Here is a 20,926-nt window from a genome sequence, read left to right as displayed (position 1 = left end):
AAAACGGCTTAATGATCGAAGGGCATGACGGGTGTTTGGGAGATGATGAGGGAAGCCCATCAAAGAGACCAGGAGGGCTGGGTGTCCGGGGAAAGACCAACAGGAGATTATACTCTAGAAACAGAGTTGGGGAGTAACAAAACTCCTGTCGTAGTCTTACCCTTTCTAAAGTGTGAAGCTTGGCTTCAAGCACTGTGCTGCGTGCTGACATATTCAGCCATTGAGTTCTCAGAAGCAGCCTTGAGATACCGGAACCACCATTATTTAGTTTTTCATCGGCAGTTTTGAGAAGGCTAAGCCAGCAACACCCGGCTCTCGGAACCTCTGTGACGATTGTAGGGACTGCTGCCTACAGGCCGGCTGAGCTTTGAAAACGTGTCCCTGAAAGTTTAGGGTAGAGGTGGAGGAGGGAGTTAGCTAGACCAAACCTAGCCCATGAGCCAAGAATAGGCTTCACGTTTTCATTGTGCGGCTGAAACTGCCAAAGGGAAATGTGTGACAGAATCTGTGGGTGGCCTGCAAAGCTGAAAATACTTGTTGTCCAGGTTTTTGTAGAACCTACGGGATAATTCCTGTATCGGGGCATGTCTGCTAAGCATGTATGGAGCTTGAAGACACACTATTTAAGAGTTTTGAAGATAGTAACAAAAGCTGATAATCTTAGCACCTAATATTCTAATTGTATCTTTTGTTTAACTATAAAAATCATTCAAAGTGACTAATATGATTATTTTATTCAACTTCCTACATTTTCTGTGCTGGAGAGTTAGCTAATAAAATGACGCCGATTTCTCGGTAGCTGTGCTGGTGACTCGCTAAGTCTCTTCTTACTCCCTTGGGTGGCCAAGAATGGGAAAAGACATTTGTCTTTCAAGATCACCTGTAGGAAGCCTGCCTCCTTTTTGACTGAGGTTGCTGTTAATACCTTTTCTCCTCCCTCTAAATGCCTGGGGTCTCCCTGCTTTGTTTCTAGACTGTCACTCTGTGTTGCCCAAGTGCCTTGGTGTGGAATTACTCCACAAGTGAAAACAAGATTGCAAACCCGGGCTCTCCCCTGGACGTGCTGCAGGTGGCTCCTTCCAGTCTCCCCATGCCGGGTGGGAACACGGCTTTCAATCAGCAGGTAGACATTTGCTTCCTTGCTTTTATGAGCCTTTTCGTTTCCTAGAAGCCCCTGGGCATGGCACCCGGGATGCCGTAACGCCTGCCCCAGCTGTGCCGTGACTCTAGGTGAATTCTTTGGGCTCCCCCCCCCCACTTTTTTCTGAAACCTGGATGTTCATAGAGTTGCTGTGCCACCCTGCAGCTTTGGTGATGACTCCGGCCCTGCGTGTGAGCCCCGGAGTGATACCTTGCGATATCTGGCGATTGTTGTTGTGTGTTTTCATCCGTGCTGCACTCTTTGCTTCAAAGACTTACCCGGCTTCAGCTTGGGGGTTGCGATTGATCCTTAGCGCAAGGCACCGCTCGCTCATTCCCTGCTTAGACCAGCGGCTCAAAGACACTCCGACTCTGCCTCGCCTTGCACACCGGAAAGAAATGTCATTTGCCACCCCTCCCTTGCATTTGTCCACGTTAGCCCTTGTTTTTTGAATGAGGTCATCCCTTGTAAAGTTAAAAAAAATGCAGGGCTCACGCAGGAGTTTACGTTTCCTGTGACACAGTGAAGGCTGCCACTCGTCAGCGGATCATCTCCTCACTCAGACAACCTGACGTGATGCAGGCGGCCATGGAGAGTTTCCAAGTACACGTTACCTTGCCGTGTTTGTCTTTCAGGTCCGGACAAGGATTTATGAAATAGAACAGCAAATAAAGCAACGAGGCCGTGCTGTAGAAGTTCGGTGGTCTTTCGACAAGTGTCAGGAGTCGACAGCAGGTACCACAGAGGAGGGATTGCTTCTGGAGCCTTCAGCCTTAGGCTGCCTCTCTTGTGCTTGTAAAGCACTTCACGTGGATGCGGGAGCTCTAAGCCTTTAGCTGCTGGGCTGTCCAGAATTCTAGTTTAGTTCTTGCAGCTCCTTGCCAGTATGTGCCGAGCGTTAAAAGCTCTTCCTGTTGTGTAGTGGTGTTGTTTTGCACTGTGATACTCTGGCTGGTTTAATTGCTTCCTTAATTTCTACATCCAGGGGTGACTATTAGTCGGGTTTTGCACACTCTGGAAGTCTTGGATCGTCATTGTTTTGACCGAACTGATTCCAGCAATTCGATGGAGACACTTTATCATAAAATTTTCTGGGCAAACCAAAACAAAGATAACCAAGAGGTAGCAAATTTACTTTTCTTCCTTTTGCCTTGTTTTCTTCTCATTCTATAAAGTCTGGTGAAGTCTTTGCTATGCTGTATGTCTTATGAAAGCATTTCTTTCTTTTTGGGGACCAAGATGACTGACCATTACTGTAATAAAATGTACATTGGGTTGGGTCTACCTTGATATATTGATGGGGAACTCTTTATTTACCTTTCATCATCTTCTCTACGTTTTAGTTTTGGTGCATTGCTTGTCTATTGATTTATATAGGTAAATATGGCTTTAGTTTGGGAAAACTGACTTTTGGTGTAATTTGATCTGTAGCACAGCAGAGGGCAGCACATGGCTATATATGGACAAGTTAAGACTGAAAAGTTTTAACAATTATAATTTTTATTTCTTCCTATCAAAAGATTGTTTTGTCAGTGAACTGCTGACAAAATATAAAAATTTTCAAAGACCCTTTCTTACTCAGTGTTCACAGAAATAAAGGCGTTATTTTTATAATGAAAGAAAAAATGCCCCCAGCATAAGCAGCTTGTGTTAGATGCAAGGTAATACTGAGGTAAGTATTAGCAAACTCTCAGAGCAAACACTATTTAGCTAACTTACTTTGTCTCTTTGGTTTTTAAGCTCGCCATTGGTCATGGATTAGCAGAAAGAAGAGATTAACCAATGGAAAAAAAATGCTTTCTTTGCCAGGCAGGACCTGACATGCATCCCAGAGTATTCCTCTGTTGGAATAATTTGTGAGCCATTATATTCTTTTCAGAAATGGGTTCTGGACTGTAGGAGCCACAAAGGGACAGGGTGTTGAAAAACCTGGTACACGTTGAGTAGCGTTTCTGTCTCCTACGGGTCTCTATGGAAATGAATTTCTGTCCTTGGGAGAGCAGACGAGTCCGCCTGACTCTCGGCTTGCTGAGGGGAGGTGTGGCGTTCTTGTCCCCTAAGACTGGGACTTTCCATCCATGTACTGGGTGACAGGCTTTAGGAAAACTGAGCTCTTCACATGTAGGTGTGAGTTGTCCGCAATGAGTGGTTTTTGTGCCAAGTGAACATTGCTCTGTGGGTTTTGGCCAAGTCCCTAAGCATGCTTCAGACTCATTGTACTGACTAAGAACTCTGCTTCAGGGTTGGAGAGACGGTTAAGAGGTCAGCTGCTCATTTACAGGGCCCAGGGTCACAGCACCCACAGGACTGCTCAGAGCCTTCAGTAACTCCAGTCCTAAGGGACCTCACAACCTCTTGGGACCTCCACAGGCGCCAGGGATGCATAAGAAACACAGACAAACATGCAGGCAAAATCTTACTCATACCCATATATTAAATAAATCTTCAAGAAAAAAAATTAAAGCCTTATTCCAGTGGTTCTCAACCTCCGTAATGCTGAGACCATATAATACAGTTCTTTGTGTTGTGATGACCCCAACCATAAAATTATTCTTGTTACTGCTTCATAACTGTAATTTTGATACTGTTATGAATCATAATGTAAATACCTAATATTGTAGGATATCTTACAAATGGCCCTCAAAGGAGTCACAACCCACAGGCTGCGATTACTCAAGGAAACTCAAATTACCCACAGACAATTGCAAGAGTTTGTGGGTACAGAGGCTGCCTTACCAAGGGTAGAAACTATGTTGTGATTGTAGCCAGGAATCTCTGAGAAGCCCTGTTACTTCACAGCAGGTACCGGAAAACGAGCCACTGCATTCAAGAACTCTGTCAGGTCAATTCAAAAAAAGCTTATTTTGTTTTTAAGTTAACGAAAATGATCATTGTGGTGGTGGAGTTAGTAATATTGAGAATTTCTAAGAAAAAAATTACCTATTTATCTGTATTAATCAGTTTTGTGTTGTGATAACATACCTTGACACAAAGCAAGTTAGGGAAGAGTTTATTTGGCTGACAGTGCCAGAGGGGTTGCTGCCATTTCTGATGGGCAGAAGACTTGGCAGCAGGAGGGGGAGGCTGGCCTGCCCGTCCAGAAGCAGGGTGATGGCATTTCATCTTCGCAGGAGGAGATGGGGCCCGGCGGTAGAACCCAGAGTGTCCTCAGTGGCATTTTCTCTAGCCAGGCCCCCGCGTCTTAAGGGTTCCGTCTTCCCAGCCACCACAGGTCTGAGACCAAGTGTTGGAATATGTGAGCCTGTAGGGGGCATTCGCACAGTCGGACCACAGCAGGACCTGGGTGACTGCCTTTGGTCTGAGAAGAAAGCAGTGTGACAATTTGAGCCTCCTGGTAAGCCACCCGTCCTCTGCTGTGCCTGTGGGCTAGTCCTGCCACTAGGGGGCAGTACGGGCCCTAGGCTGAGTCCTGGGTGTTGTAGCAATTCGGAGGGAATGCAAGGGCTGGCCTGCTTTAACAGTAATTATACCAAGTGCCGACTACATTCTGCAAAGAGATGGGAGTGACTTAGTATTTAGCACTAACACTTAAAAAAAAGTAAGGCTTCAGTGTTTGTTGTGTATGTATATTAAAGTAAGTATTTATGTGTACGCTTGCAGGTGCCGATTTTATTTCTCTGTTATGTTTTCCTGGGGGTGTTCCTGTCCCCTCTCTCCCCTTCCCTTATCTCCCTGCCTTTCCTTCCCCTTCTTACTCCTTCCCTTCCCTCCTCCCTTCCTCCCCCCTTCCTCTTTCTTTGTATTTTAAGGTAGGGTCCCACTCTGTGGCCCCGGCAGACCTTTGAACTCAAGCTGTACCTGCCATGCCTGTGTAGTGCCGAGAATGCAGGTGTGTACCACCGCGCCCGCCCGGGCCTGGGGTTTCTGTCGTCTTGACCACTGCATGGCTTGCCTTTCTGGAACTCACGAGTGAGTGCTGAGTGGCAGCTGTGTGGCCTAGAGACAGTTCCCACATAATCATATAGCACTTGACCGTGAATACTCTGAACTCATAAAACAGATTGTAAGTGCATTCCAGACATGTGCTGTTACCTGTCTCGTCCTGGAAGAACCACCACGATGTAGTGGTTCTCCGGTCAGGCAGAATGTATTAATAAGTGTTTGCCGAAGACTCAGAGACCCAGCTTCCTGCCTTTGGAACGTACTTCCCCTTTTCCTGGATTTCACAGTTCGGCGTAGCATGTTCGATGGCAGATAAAGTTACCAACCTCTAGTCACCGCGGTCTGCGGTTTGCTTTTTACCGGGATTGTTCCCCCGTACCATGTGGGGTGACTCCGGTCCCTCTGCTCTCTGCTGCTGGGGATGACCAAGGGGACGACCTAACCGTCTCCATCCTTGCAGGAGACCGTGCACCTGTGTAGATGGGAGTGCAGCGTCAGGTTCAGCATTAGTGACAGCCGACAGAGATTCTAGTGAGCCTTTGAGAGCAAGTGCTGCCTGTGGTGAGAGGAGCTGACACTGCCGGGGGTGGGGAGTGGGGTGGGGGGACACTCTCACTAATAGCTCATGGGGCGTGGCATTCTTTGTCTCTTTCTCCTGATGCCCTGTGATCTGCTGGGGTTATGTCCACTTGAGTGCCATGGGAAAGGTGGCAGAGAGTCACCCTGAAAACCCTTTATATGTCACCCCATACTGTGTCTCGGTATTTTTCCACCCTGTGTAGCATGCAGTAGAGGAGTTCCAGCTTTAATGCGGAGCTCAGAGACTGTTGGACGGTGGTCAGGCAGGCGGTGTAGACTGGCCTGTGCGAAGGGGACAGCGCCTCTCAGAGGCCGTCCGCAGGCTGGCCTGTGACCTGGGTACCCAGCGTTTCAGCAGAAACGGAGTGTCAGGGTTTGTAACCAAGCTCGCCGGGGCCAGGTAGCAGACCTGGGCTGGGCCTGCTTGAATGCAGCTTGCTCCCTCGCCGCTGGCTCGTTCACGCTCCTGTGGCCTTTGGTGCTTCCGCTTGGCCACTGCTTCAGAGCCCTTTCCACTGAGTGCTGAGATGGAGTGTCGGGGTCCAGGAGCCACATGAGGGGAGTCCCCATGGGCTGCGGGGGCCCCCAGCTCCCGGTTACCAGGTGCGTGGGTTACTGGTGACATCACGGCCCAGCAGCTGGGTGGGGAGGGCCCCTCACTTCTGCAGAGCTCTCGGACCACTTCCTTCCTGTTGGCCTCTGTCCTTGAGAGCAGGGGCAGCTGCATCTCTGGGTGCTTCAGGGATGCGGATAAAAGGGAAGGCCCGCAGGTGGCAGGGAAAGCTGCTTCTCACTTCTCTTTCCTGCATCCCAGGAGGCAGACTTGGTACTGAGTAGTAGGAAAAAAAACCAGGTCAGCTGCACCAGGCGGCAGCATCATGGGCGTTTCCTCCGTCCCTCCTGGTACCACCACCAACCCCAAACCACAACACCTCCAGGGTTCTTGTTTATGTTTGTCTTGTACCTGTGTGTGCTCAAAGTTTAGGGTTTTTAGTTGTCTCAAGTTTAGTGTGTACTTTACTTATCTTGAATGCACGAGGCTTAGGTACTCTGCCGGATCACTGTCATCAGAAATGCAAGAGCCTTGTTTCTCCCATGGCTGTGCCTGCTGCACACTTACCTTTTTAAGACCTGTTCTCGGTGATCCCGAGGTCTGTGTCTCGAGCCTTCCAGGACATCACGAGTCCCTGGCTTCATGCCTAGGTTCCAAGATGTGATCAGTGTATATTTGCCCACTTTGGGTTTTTGTGCTCATCAAAAGGCTGCTGGTACAGTAGTGGGGAGGAGGATACACCTTGAAGGAGAGGGGTGCTTAGATTAACAAATGTCCATCTGCTTTGCAGTTGGTATAGCATCAGACAGACGAGAAGGTATTTGCAAGTGGAGGCAGGGGGCATGGATGACGGGAATGCCCTCGGCTGTGTAATCAACAGGCTTTGCGGGTCCCCTTGACTAATGTGCTTACGTGTGTAAAGGGGCATTCATTTCTGGGTAATGTAGAATTGTGTGAAGCCATTATTAGTGTAGCATTAAGCATTTGTGTTGCCTGCCAGGCAACCAGGTACTTCATACCAGCTACTGTTATTAGCGACTCAGGAATTTAGTGAGGCAGGCTACACAGGAGAATTGAATATGGTATGGTCAAATTGATCACACCGGGCCCTTGGCACTTTTATGGACACATGCACAGATATCCACTGTACTCCTCCGTAAGTCTCAGCCAGGACCTCTTGGGAGTTCTCACTTATTTTAAATCCAACTTACATATTTTTTAAATTTAAGTTAGAAACAAGCTTGCTTCACATGTCAATCCCAGCTCCCTCTCCCTCCCCTTCTCCCCAGCCCTCCCCATCATGCCCCCAGCCCCCTACCCAATCTCCACTCCAATCCCCAGGGAGGATGAGGGCCTCCATGGTGGATCTTCAGAGTTTGTCATTTCATCCAGGGCAGGGCCACAAGAGTCCAGGCTGAGAGAGCATCCCTCATTGTGGGATGGGCACTCAGAGTCCATTTATATGTGAGGGATAAATACTGATCTACTACCCAAGGCCCCATAGATTACCTAGGCCTCCTCACTGACACCCACATTCACGGGGTCTGGATGCTGTCCACCCAGCCATCAATCAAGGGTCCAAGAGCTCCCCCTTGTTCAGGTCAACTGTTTCTGTGGGTTAAACCAGCCCAGTCTTAACCCCTTTGCTCATCAGTTCTCCCTTTCTGTCACTGGATTCCAGGAGTTCAGCTCACTGTTCAGCTGTGGTGTCTGCCTCTGCTTCCATCAGTCACTGGATGAAGGTTCTGTTACCCAGACTCTCTGGCAGTGGGATTGTAGGCTGGCACTCCCCATTGATTGTAAAGTATTGATCCACAGCATAGTGGCACTCTCTTGGGATGAGTGGGGGGGAGGGGCTTCAGTGCTGTAAAGTAGGTCATGTTCACACAAATCCCTGTTTGCTTCTGCTGCTTCCCGTATGGAAAACAAGTCGCTTTCTGAAAGTGTCAGTCAAGATAATTTAAGTTTGTCAGCCAGCTTTCCACTGCTGTGACACCATTTATCCTGGCTCATGACTTTAGTGGTTTCACTCCATGCTCACTCACCTCCGTTGTTTCTGGGCCTGTGGTGAAGCTGAGTCATCCTGGAGGGGAGGGTGTGGTACAGAGATGGAGGCAGGAGGGAGAGGAAGGAGGGTCCCGATATCTACTTAAGGATGCTTCCTTCCATCAGGTCTTACTTCCCGAAGGCTCCAGCACAACCCAGTTGCACCACCAGCAAGGAGCTCTCTAACATGGGCCCTTTGCAGGAGCAGCCTGGAGTCCCTACCTTCGAAACAAGGGAAATATGTGGATGGCTTCCTGTTGGGGCCCATGCACGCTAATGTATCAGTGCTCACCATAGTTTGTCAAGACCAGGGTTGTGCTTTGGGTGTCCCATTTCCCCATGAACCTTTTAGAATCCCCAGTCTCTTAAGTCCGTTAGCTCAGTGTTGCTGATATTGACAGTTGGGGGTAAACAAAAATGTGTGTCTGGACATTTACATAGTTAGTGAACAGGAGACACATGCTCTCCACTTCATGTTGCACTAATTGCACTTACCAGTTGTCTCTGCCTGTGGTGCACTTGTGGAGGTCACCTACCCTGCCGAGGTTGATTCTCTCCTCTTACCCTGTGGGGCCAGGGAGTCAAACGCAAGTCTTCAGGTTTGGTGGCAGTTGATCTCACCTGTTGAGACGCCTCACAAGTTCCAGAAAACTTGTGTGGTGTCTCACGGGCTCTAGAGGTTTCAGCCTGTTCCTGGTTGACTCTGTTGCTTTGGGCCTGTGGCCGGGCAGCATGCCACAGTGTGAGAACATAGCAGGCAGAGTCAACCACTTTTTGACCTGGAAGCAAAAGAGAGAGAAAGAGCTTGCTGTTCTCCAAGTTCTGTATTTAGTGTGTGTGCGCGCTTGCACACACACTTGACGCTTGATAGGTCAAAGGAGTGAGTTCTCTATCGTGTGGCTCTCCAAGATCAAACTTGTGTTGTCAGGCTTTGGGAGGAATCTCCTTTACCCACCGAGCCGTCTCACTGGCCAAGGACTCCTTAGGATTGGTTGGTTGGTTGACTGATTGATTGATTGATTGATTGATTGATTGACTGATTGATTGACTGATTTATTGATTGATTGACTGATTGATTGATTGATTGACTGATTGATTGATTGATTGATTGACTGATTGATTGATTGACTGACTGATTGATTGATTGACTGACTGATTGATTGATTGATTGACTGATTGATTGATTGATTGATTGACTGATTGATTGATTGAGTTTTGTGTACGTGGGCTACAGGGATGTTCCTGTGGAGGCCCCAGAGGGAGTTGGTTCCCCTGGAGCTGGGGTTATAGGTGGTGGCCAGCCCCGGTGGATGCTGGGAGTCAAACTCTCAGGTTCTTTGGAAGAACAGCAAGTGCTCTGAACTGATGAGGCGTCTCTCTAGCCACCTGGGATTTTTTAAAAGGTGCTTTAACATTATTTTACATCATAGTCTTGCTTTGTAGCCCTTTCTGGCCTGGAATTTGCAATATGACCTGGACTGGGCATGCATTTGTCACCCTTCCTCCTCAGTCTCCCGAGTGCTGTAGTTACAGCTACATGTCACCATGGCTGCCATGCCGGTTCCGCAAGTCTTGCTTACTAACTTTAAAAAAATATATTGTAAGTGCTTTTTGTACACTAGGTTCTGCCCTTTGTCCCATGCCAATGCATTATAGTTTTCTTTGGCCTGTGGAATATATTTGCAAAATATTTTAGATGAGATAATCAGAGTTATCCAAGCTTACACCCAGTTCATTAGTGGGAGGACAGAAACACCCTCAGCTGGTACATTTGAGAAATCACCCCACTTAACAATAAGGCAGTAACACAACAGTGTCAGATGTAATCTCGGCAGGAGGAGGGGCAACCTTTGTGATGGCTGGAATAATTTCCCACATGTTGACGTTGGCACATTTGCGTGCAGGAGTAATTGTAACGTCTTAAAACTGTTCTTACTGTGGTGCTGAGAATTGAATTCTGGGCCTTACACTTGTTAGGTAAGGGCTCTAGCACCGAACAATATCTCCCATCCCCTGTCCGCTCCTTTAAACCTGGAGGCAGTGGCTCACTAAGTTGCCAGAGTTGACTGAGAGCTCAGGAGCTGGGGTCGCAGAGCCCTGCGACATAGAGCTGTGCGTAGAAAAGTTGAGCGTTGAGGTTGAGCAGTGTGGATTTGCTGACTGCGTGTCCTTCATGCCGGTTCACATTGTGTTTTGGACCTGGTTTCTCTCTTTGCGAACTCCCCTGGCACCATTTCCTTTGTGTGTGCGGCGGCCTTGCTTCTAGAATCCACTTCCTATGGTAGTTCTAGTTAACCGCAGTGGCTGTGTTCATGGCTAGGCAGCTGTGTCAAGACAGCAGAGCAAATACCTCTAAATAAAAAAAAAATGCTAGAAGTTTGTATTTCTCTTATCTACATGTTATCCTCATTTTCCTTAATGCGCATCACATGGTTTGTTATACCATACAGTGATTTGGGGGGAAACTAAGTATAATATTTGAGTAATTTTAAATATGGGACATATGGAAGGATTTATTTTTCTGTTATAATTCTCACCACATGACTTCAGTGATTCTGTTTCCTAGGGCTCCACTTGTATTGTTGAAATGATAATCTTGCTAAAGGATGGAAAAATTTATATTTGTCACAGTACAATAAATGACTGGTTGATTCAGATGTTCCAAAGAGTCGTCTTAATTTCATTTTCATGGCTGCATTGTTTCTTGTCAGAACCCACGGATGTGTCATCGTCACCTTCTGCACTTAAAAATCAAGATGGCAGTCTTCTACTTCAAACCTTTAGCTTCTGGGATTGTTGTCAGCCTTGGTTCAAAGGATGTAAGATTAGGAAAATTTGCTCCTATCACTCCACCCCTCAGGAAATGCAGCAACAGCAACAAAACAGGCATCTAAAATATCTTCGGAAACCACACTCATGGAAATGTTCACAAGTATATTAAAGGCCATGCGTGTTACATAAAGAATCCAAGGATCTTTTGGGCTAAAATGTAGTCGGATTTCATGTCCAAGAAATGTGCCCCTAAGGCCCCTTACCAAATAGCAGCTTAATATGTTGTCAATTGTCCAGTAAGCTACAGCCCCAAAAGTTACAGGGTTGAGCTTTCACACACTTTTGACATCATGTCTCCCATATACAGCTGTTGAGATCAACCTGCCCCGCCACTCGCCTGGGCCCTGCCATAATTGCAGTCCCCAAATAACACACAAGACACTGTATTAATTATGAAGCTGTTGGCCTTGCTTTTTACTGGCTAGCTCTGACTTAAGTATTTAACCTGTCTAAGTATTTCTCTTACCGGAGAAAAGGGTCCGGACTTCTTACCCCTATGGCAGCTACATGATGACTCCCTGTGTTTCTCCTTCCCAGAGTCCTCCCCGACTCCTAGTCCCACCTATCTTGCTTCCCTATTGGCCGACAGTGCTTTATTGACATATACACAGGACTTCCCCATCATATGGCCACATAACATGTTTATTGAATGTTTTAAACTGTTACTAGTGACTCGGGTTAGGAGGGAGGGGGAGGAAAGAGGCTGCAGGAGAGAGGGGATCAGGCAGCATGTTTCTACAGGGGTGCTGACCCACCCTCTGATGTACACGCATGGGTGTGACCAGCTGGCGTGGCTAGTTCCTGTTTTTTTCCTCATAGCCCTTGGGCCTTCCTCCAACCCTGCCAGAAACAGTCTGTGCTTTGTTATTACCTTCCATGATGATTCTTATGTTTAAGAGTGTTACGTGTGACCCCGCACAGACGCTTCTGTCTGAGTGCCTGGAGCATGTCTGCTCACATAACTGGACGTTCACTCCGCGTCCGTCCGGATCTCAGCTTGCAGGTCACTCTTGGGTGTTGCCACTTCTTCGCATGTCAGTCCGAATGGCGTGTGGGTGCTGTTCTCCAAGTAATATTTTCACATGTGACCTTTTTTGGGTATTAAGTGGTTGATTTCATTCACAAGCACGTCCTTTTAGTTAGGGGCTAAAGAACTATTGAGAACTTTCTTCTGTATCCGACCCCAAGTCCCTTTAGTTACGTGTTGCTTACGGTAGTGAGTTACTGACTGCTGTTTCTCTGTTCCCTTTAGTGACAGCATTTTATAATGTAGGCAGTACTCCTTACTGTTCTAAAATGGCAAACCAGCACATCAGATGTCTTCTGGTTTCTCCAGGAAGTCGGCATATGATTTAGTTGACATTTTGTTTCCTTTGTTTGTGAAAACTAGGAAGATCCCTAGTTCACTTTGACATAGCCTCAGAGGCTAATGAGCGCGCGCTACCCAAAGCCTACTTTGATGCTTGTCCATTGAGAGCTGTTAAATTCATCTCACGCTGGAAGACTTTCCTTCGTGATGGTGGTGGGGTCATTCTGGAAATGGCGGCATCATAAACGACAGTTGTGTGTTCCTGAAATAGTGTAGGAATTTTACCGTTAGGATTGTGCCCGACCTAACCAGGCCAGATTAATAGTGTTGTCATGTGAAAGACGTTTATGAGATGTGGATTTTGTACGTCCCCATTGTAGAAATCATTTCTTATGATTGCTGCATACAGTGTACACGGGTGCATTGTCTTTCCTAAGTTCCATTCAGTCCATCACTTTGTCCAGTGGCCGTTCTCTCCCGCCTGGCAGGCTTAGCGGTCAACTCTGGGGAATCACACCAGTAGGGTCTGCTGGCCTCGTAGCTTTTAGACATGCGATGAATTAAACTTTGGGCTTCAGCTTAGTTATAGAAGCCATGGGATTGTTATTAAAGCATTAGACAGGAACATGCTGCTCGCACACTGTTTCTGTCTCAGCAGTAACCATTGTTAACTTCCATTCATGCCTTTGGGTGATTTCGTAGGCGTTTATGCGTGTGTTGGTAGTCAACTGTGACAAGATGGGAGGGTGAAAGATTGGAGTTGTATTCTGTGATGTTCTGCAGTCCCCTGTAGGCACTGGGGACCTGTCTTGTCGTCTCCTCCCCGTCTCCCAAGTCTTTGCATATGGTCTGTGTACATTGTTCACTGTGCTTCAGAGTGTTGTCTAATGGCTTAGCTGCTTGTCTGTCGCTGCAACAAGACCCCACAACCAAGACAACTTACAGAGGCATTCATTAACTGGGGCCTACAGTTTCAGTCCATGACCGTTATGGTGAGGGGGTGCAGCATCAGGAAGGCAAACTTGGTATTGGAGCAGTTGCTGAGAGCTTACATCTTGAGACACAGCCGTAATGCAGAGAGAGGGAAGGAGCTAGCTAGGAATGGCAGAGTTTAATGGAATCCCAAAGCTTCTGCAGCCAGTGGCATGCCTCCATGAATAAGGCCACACCCCCTAATCCTTCTCAAACAGATCTGCCGACTGGGGACCAAGAATCCAGACATGTGAGCACATGGGGGGAGCGTTCTCCACACCTACATTTGTTCATGGGTACATTCCCAAGAGATGGTGGCCGTAAAGCTGCCGTTTGCTGAGAAGGGAATGTAGTTTTGTGGCTCCTGTGGTCGTTCATCCGGCAGAGCCGTTTGTCGCCTAGTGGGGACATTAGTGATCACATGCAGGGTGACCTATACGCTGTAGCATATCTCAGTTAGATGTAAACTCACATGGAGTGAGGATGGCAGATAAAGGAAATTGAATTGTCAGGCCTGAGGCTGCCAGCGGTCAAGGACTTGGATTTTATAACAAGAAAGTTTTTATCTGAGCTTGAAGAAGCAAAGGAGATACCTAAAAAAAAAAATACGTGAATGTAACCCACATTGATGATTGGATTTAAAATGCTGCTATCAGTTTTCTAGTAGTGCAACTGTTTATTTTAATCTTTCATAATTTGAATCCAAACTTGGTGCTTCCTGAATTGACTTGACCTTTACTCCCCCCTGCTTTCGCATTACGTTGATGTCAGCCAGAAAAATCTTCAAGGTTGTCATCTAAGATTTAAATGCCATGATCACAACTTGTTTTACTTGAGCTGTTTCACTTCCTTTATTTTTTTAAAATTTTAAAGATTTATGTATTTCATTTTATGCGTATGAATGTTTTGCTGGCATGTATGTGTCTGTGCACCGAATGGGTGCTGATTCTGTAGAGGTCAGGGGAGGGGCTCGGATCCCACGGAACTGTAGTTATGGATGGTTGCGAATCACTGTGGGGATGCTGGAAATTGAATCCAGGTGCTCTGCAAGAACGGCTCTTGACTCCCCCCTGAGCCAGCCCATCCCTTGTTTTCAGTTAAGAGACCCAGAGCTCCCTTTAGGGTGTCTGCCAAAATAATATCAGCATGTATGTAGACGAATGCTCCACCCAATCAGAGGAGCTCCCAGTGGTAGATGGGAAATAACAGAGACCCACCACTGCACACTGTGCAGAGTCTATGCGGAAGAAGAGAAAAGATTTTAAGAGCCAGAGGTGGTGGTGACTTCAGAGAAACAGTGTCTTCCAGGCGTAACAGGGATGCATGCCGAAACTCAAAGAGACAGTGGCAGCGTGCATGAGGTCTGCACAGGTTCAAGCCAGGCACAATCCCCGCACTGAAAAGGGAAGTGGACTCTAACATGAATCATAGCAAACCAGAGACAGATATTGGGGTTCAAGCTGAAGGTCCGAAAAGCCAAGTGGGCCAGCCATTAGTGCTTACCTCTGCCTCAGACTGAAAGGGTGATCCTTGCTCCACGAATCCTCAGCATGGCTAGGGACTGAAGGCCCACACGAGACCCTTTTGCTTCTTCCTTATGCATCTCTCTAGTGCTGGGATTCAAGGTGTGAGCCCCGTTTCTCTTTTAGACTGAGTCACTCTCGTGTAACCCTGGGTGGTCTTGGACTCACAGAGATCCACCTGCCCCTGGCTCCTGAGTCCTGGAGTTAAGAGTGTGTGACACCGCTGCTCAGCTTCTGCGCCTAACTAGTGTGGCTGGTTTTACATTTTGATCTTCAGTGGTTTTATTAGATCATAAACAGTGTGTCACCACAGTGGACCCAACCTCAACTGATACCTGCTAGGAAAGGGAAGTAAAATTTCCCAAATGTAGTATCAGAGCAAGTTGATTTTAGGATTTGAATGGATTGCTAGAATTGACAGGTCTGCATCCATTTATTTTTTATTTTTTGGTTTTTTACGAAGACAGGGTTTCTCTGTATTGTTTTGGAGGCTCTTGATCCAGCCTGGCCTCGAACTCACAGAGATCCGCCTGCCTCTGCCTCCCGAGTGCTGGGATTAAAGGCGTGCGCCACCACTGTCCAGCATCTGCATCCATTTTTTTATTCTGAAATCCTCATACATTATCAGGGTCCACAGGCCTTGGTTTATGTGTGCAATTACGCTTCCTGGGACTGCAGTCGTAGCTGTATCAAAACTTGAGCTCAGGAATTCTAAAGTGTTAAGAGTGCACAGCATTGTATTCAAGTCATCATACTGTGACCCTCTACTTTTTCTGGCTTATGCTTGTGCTCATGAGAAATATTACAGCCTTGCAGCTAGAGCGTCGCTGTGGTGACATAGAAACCCAGCCTCTCTCCTGTCACCCCTCCACTCCATTCTCCTGTCACCCCTCCACTCCAGCAGCCACGTTTCGTGCCCCTCAGGTCCCTAGTCACTGGAGTCTGTCCCTGGACTGATACTGCTCTGCCCATAGCCAGGGCACTCAGCTGACCAGGTCTGCTTGAAGTTTCTGGTTCTTTCCCTCCTGATGGTTGTTGTTTATGGTGAGATGATCCATTCACGCACCATCGCTATTCCAGCCTCCCCCTGGTTTGTTTCTCCTGATTTCTCTCTGGCCATTTGATAACAAAGCCCGAGAGGATTACCTGACAAAGGAGTCACGGTCGGCATTCCGACCGCCCGACAGTGGAGTTATGTGTGCAGACCTCGTAACAGCTGCTCTTGGAGTCCAGCAGTCACTTCCCTCGGTGGGTTTGAAGCTCAGTACTAGAGTGTCAAGGCTTCTTTAAGGGAGACTCTGGCTCTCTTGAGAGTTGTCAACACACTCAGGTGAATGTTGAGTGGTTTTCTCTTCTTTCTAGCCGAGGCTTTCCTCTCATGTTTAAGTTAAAACGATCTGAAAGCGTCTTCAAGTAAAGCCTGGGAACAGAGCCTAAAGGTTTAAGTAGCCCTTAGCTCGCGTCATGGTGATGTGGTTGGTGCATCTGTCTCTCTCGGCCATTAGGTCGCCCCCAACGATGAGGCCGTGGTGACCTTGCTATGCGAGTGGGCTGTGAGCTGCAAAAGATCTGGCAAGCACCGGGCCATGGCGGTGGCAAAGCTCTTGGAGAAGAGGCAGGCGGAGATCGAGGCGGAGGTAGGTCCGGTTCTCCCTCTCCCCTTATGCGTCATGTGGCTTAAGAGGGCCGCCTCTCTCTTACCTGCATTGTGTTAGCTTTCTTTGTCCTGAGGAAGGAGCGGGAGGGATATGTCATCTCCCCAAGATGCATAGTAGGGTCTAAGTAGACACTGCCAATGACGTGTGTTCTAGAATACTATCAAGAACTGCATCTTTTAAATTGAAATGTTAGCATCTGATCAGAACCAGAGAAACCAAATTTTGTGACACCGAGGATTCATAAAATGCCAGTAAACGCATGTAAATTGTGGTACAGTGTGAAACCAATGTTATGATGTTTATGAAGCTACCTCATGGGCTAGCAGACTTGGAAATATTTTCTGGAAATAGGATTACAGGATCATAGATATCAGTTTGAATTCTTTCTGAGATTATGATTTATTTCTAGATAGGATCATTAAAACCCAAGACATAAAATGAAAACCACAGCCAGCATTTGTCAGGGTTAGCTACTATCAAGGGGAATTTTCTAAGTGAGCTCCCTTTTTCCCTCCTTCCCTTCCCTTTTCTTTCATCTTTGTTTTTCTCTGTGTAGCCCTGGCTGGCCTTGAACTTGCTCTGTAGACCAGGCTGGCCTTGACCTCAGAGTTCTACCCTGCTCTGCCTCCCAGTGCTGGAGTTGAAGGTGTTAGCCCAGTAGCTGCAGATGTTAGCCCAGTAGCTGTGACCTGGAGAGCCTGGCCTGCCTCCCCTGGCTGCCTCCCCTGGCTGGCTCCCCTGGCTGGCTCTGGCCTCCCATGCTGTCTGCCTCCTCTTTGTTCTCCCCCTGGCTTTACACAGATCTCAGAGTGGACTTGGAGAGGTGTAAATGGCTCAGATCTTGATTCTCCCCTCCTAAGGTGGACAGAGCCTGCTCAGGCCCCCATAGCTTCCCATTGCTTGCCTTTCCTGTCCTTCCTGAAACATCCGGTGCCCATTGTCGTCTGGGCTGTAGCTCTCACCCTGGTCTTGGCTGTCTGTGCCCTCACTGCATACTGTTACTGTCCCTTCTGGGTAGCAGATTCTGCATGCGTGTGTGTGCGCACGTGTATAGCACGCTAGAGAGGTTCACAGCAGTTTCAAAGTTGAAGTTAAACCAAACCTGTGTCTAGACACGTATTTCTTAGAGATGGCGAAGGTAAATTGGTTCCTGTTATCATTGGGGTCATTAACATTTGACCTTTGAAAGTAGAGAATATTTGAATAACTGGTATTTTAATGTTCTTAGTAATCCAGTTTCAGACGAAAGCATCAAAATAGGAAAAGTCAAAGAAATATCAAAATAGAATAGAAATAGTGGTTCTGGTTACTTCTGAACAGTTTAATCTCCTGCCTAGTAAATTGTGTAGTAAACAGCAGTGACAATAACTTTTCTAGATGTTCTTCATGAGCCGAGGAGAGTCCTAGAGGCCATAGGACATGCTTGTGTTGAAGTTTCATAAACAAGCAAAAGAATGTTTTTGCAAGAATTGTTTGCATCTTCAGTTGTTAGCTCCTAACACACACATTCTGCATGCATCTTCCTAACGCAAATACAACATAAAGTAATCAGAGTCAGAACCCTGTGCCAGAGATCCGGGGTGGGGCATGATCAGACACAAACCCAAGCTGTTTCCAGCAGTTTTGCATGGGAGTAAGGGCGATTTAACTTGTACTGTCTTATATTTCAGCAGGGCACTGTAAACAGAGTCTCCGTAGATCATGGTCTCCGAATCAGCTGAAGTGTCGTGGAGAGGTGTCCTCTACTAGAAGGGACACTCTCTTGTGACACGTGGTCTTCAGATGGTGCAGAAGTCTCAGCTGCTCGGTGGTCGTCTGAGAGCTCAGATGTTTATAGGAGCTGGCAAATCATCTCCTGTTGTTATTGCACCCCTGCTCTAACCCACTGTGCTTGTTTGTTTTTAACTGTAGAGGTGCGGTGACTCAGAAGTCCTGGACGAGAAAGAGTCAATCTCTTCAGCCTCCCTTGCTGGATCTAGTTTGCCTGTTTTCCAGAATGTTCTGCTAAGATTTTTAGATACACAGGCACCATCACTGTGTAAGTAAAGAAGGCATTTGGATTTCCTCCCCTCCCTCTCTTCCTCCCTCCCTCCCCCCCTTCTCTTCCTTCTCCCCTTTTTATCAGCCAGGCCTTCTCTTATTACATGTAATCTAAAGTTCTTGGCATGGAATATAATCTGTTTTATTAAGAAAATGTAATGTATTTTTTCATTGGGTAAGTTTAGTCATTTTAAAATCAGTGAAGTATCAAAAAAAACTTTAAAATGTAAAAGTTAAGTATCCTCATACCCTCATATTTGGTGCAGTAGTTTCCTTCCTTCCTTCCTTCCTTCCTTCCTTCCTTCCTTCCTTCCTTCCTTCCTTCCTTCCTTCCTTCCTTCCTTTCCTTCTTTGTTTCTTTCTTTCTGAGAGTCTCTTACCAAACAGAGGAATTCGGGTGCTGTGATACTTACTCAGGCATTGTGATGCTAGTATTTTTCTTTTGGAGTGGCTTTCTAATCTTCTGGTTTTCCTCTTACATTTAAGAAAGGAGGAAAATAAGGCAGCAATACTTTATAACCTTACAGCCTACCAGGAGAGGCTGACAATGGGTGTGGCCGTGGCTTCACCATTCTCCTTGGGATGTTTCCATCACCTACTTTGTTGTTGGGAAGTTCAGAGTTGGTGGAATTAACAGCCACCTATTAGGGGTGCTAAGGGTGGAAAGGTCTTGAAAAGTTACTGTGTGAGAAGTGTTAGCTTGCCCACAATTATTCTGAGACTTTCACATGAGAACGCCTCAGAGCAGAAGAGCTTAAGGAAGACAGAGAAGAGTGAGAATGGATAGGTTTAGGAGGGAAGGGAGAAGTGTGTGGCAAGAGGTAAAATAGCAAATAAATACACAGGATTGTGGCTCTTGAGGATACACCTTGTGTTGCCTGATCTTTGGGACAAGGCAAAGCTTTCCTTGAAATATCTGGAGGCCTCATGGCAGTGGTTCTCAATGCTGCAACACTTTACTGAACAGTTCATGCGGTGACCCACAACCATATGATTATTTTGTTGCTACTTCATAACTGTAACTTTTGCCACTGTTATAAATAGTAATGTAAATATCTAATTTGCAGGATATCTGTTATGTGATCTCCCCCCACATACAAAGGGGTCTTGAACCACAGGTTGAGAACCCCTGGCCTTGAGGATAGCAAGTCATCCAGATTGTTTGAATGCAGGAAACAGGAAGAGGAGACAGTAGAAGATACCCCTGATAGCAGAAAGCCAGCAGCAGGAGTTGGCAGCTATAAATTACCTTGGGTCACGTGGGAGGTCTACTGCCGTTCCGAATTTGCTGCCTCCACCCACTGCAATTGTTTGGGGAGGACGTCTTCTATCCTTTGCCTCTCCTGGGTCACCTTTTCTGTCTGAGAGACCCGAGAAGAGGCTGCTTGTCATTGAGTGTGAGAGGGGACACTTAGGTAGGGTGTTCGGGGAACAGAGCTTTTGAGTGAGCTTGCTTTTTGGTTGGTGTTTATGAAAATGATGGCGCCAGGAATTTAGCTTTGCACATTTAGCCAAACAGTTGTCTAAGCTTATCCAAAAGGTATGATATTCAGCTTTTTAGAATGCGGTCACAGTACTGAGAATGATAATATGAGCTGTACTGATGGCTTATGGGTTGAAAAAAAAAAGACCGTCGAGCTGACTACTGGCCTGTGCCTGCCTTTATATCTCTTTTCCTTTGCAGTCCTCATTGTTGTGAGGAGACACCTGACAGAAGCAGCTTAAGGAAAGGCTTATTTTCACTGAGGGCACAGTCTGTCATGGTGGGGAGGTCTTGGCTCCAGGTACTTGAGGCGGCTGGGCATCCCACGCCCACACTCAGGAGGTAGAGGGCAAAGCTTGATGGTGGGTTAGCCCATCGTATTCAGTCCTAGGTCTTTTAGGCAAACACAATGGTGCTACCCACATTAGGGGATTCCCACTTCATCTCAGTCTGGAAACTCCCTCAGACAGGCCCAGGGCATTTTTTCCCTAATGATGCTGAATCTCATCTAGTTTCTAGTGAAGACCAGCCATGATAAGGCACCCCCACCCCCACTCCCACCTCCGCAGCCTTTAACTATGAAGACTTACTTGAAAGAGTGCGCATACATACACCGAAGACGCTGCCCTCTTACTGTGTTTAAAGAGAGTCACAGATTGCTTTAGTAGTAAAAGAGAAAACAGTCCAGGCACGGCCATGTGTTTTTCGGGAACCACTATCATTAGATTTGAGATTGTGTTTAGCAAAGAGGGTGTCCATATGTTTCAGTTATAACTGTATAGTAAAAGTCTGCCTATCGACAGGCGGTGGTGGTGCACCTCTTTAATCCCAGCACTCGGGAGGCAGAGGTAGGTGGATCTCTGTGAGACTGAGACCAGCCTGAGTTA

At 47.0% G+C, this 20,926-nt stretch overlaps 1 protein-coding gene across 7 annotated transcripts in view; it reads left to right on the top strand.

Annotated features, from left to right (window-relative positions):
* Positions 1-20,926, top strand: part of Med12l (mediator complex subunit 12L) — a 307,049-nt gene that overhangs the window by 67,654 nt on the left and 218,469 nt on the right. For all 7 annotated transcript variants that reach the window (XM_040754386.1, XM_040754384.1, XM_040754385.1 and 4 more), the window contains 5 exons: positions 974-1,123; positions 1,777-1,876; positions 2,127-2,263; positions 16,364-16,495; positions 18,428-18,554. In XM_040754386.1, the coding sequence (XP_040610320.1) occupies positions 974-1,123; positions 1,777-1,876; positions 2,127-2,263; positions 16,364-16,495; positions 18,428-18,554 (646 nt within the window). The remainder of the gene's footprint in view (positions 1-973; positions 1,124-1,776; positions 1,877-2,126; positions 2,264-16,363; positions 16,496-18,427; positions 18,555-20,926) is intronic.

This window comes from Mesocricetus auratus, unplaced genomic scaffold (assembly GCF_017639785.1).
Source record: "Mesocricetus auratus isolate SY011 unplaced genomic scaffold, BCM_Maur_2.0 Super-Scaffold_100011, whole genome shotgun sequence".
Lineage (NCBI taxonomy): Eukaryota > Metazoa > Chordata > Mammalia > Rodentia > Cricetidae > Mesocricetus > Mesocricetus auratus.
This window is presented reverse-complemented; position numbering and strand designations above follow the sequence as displayed.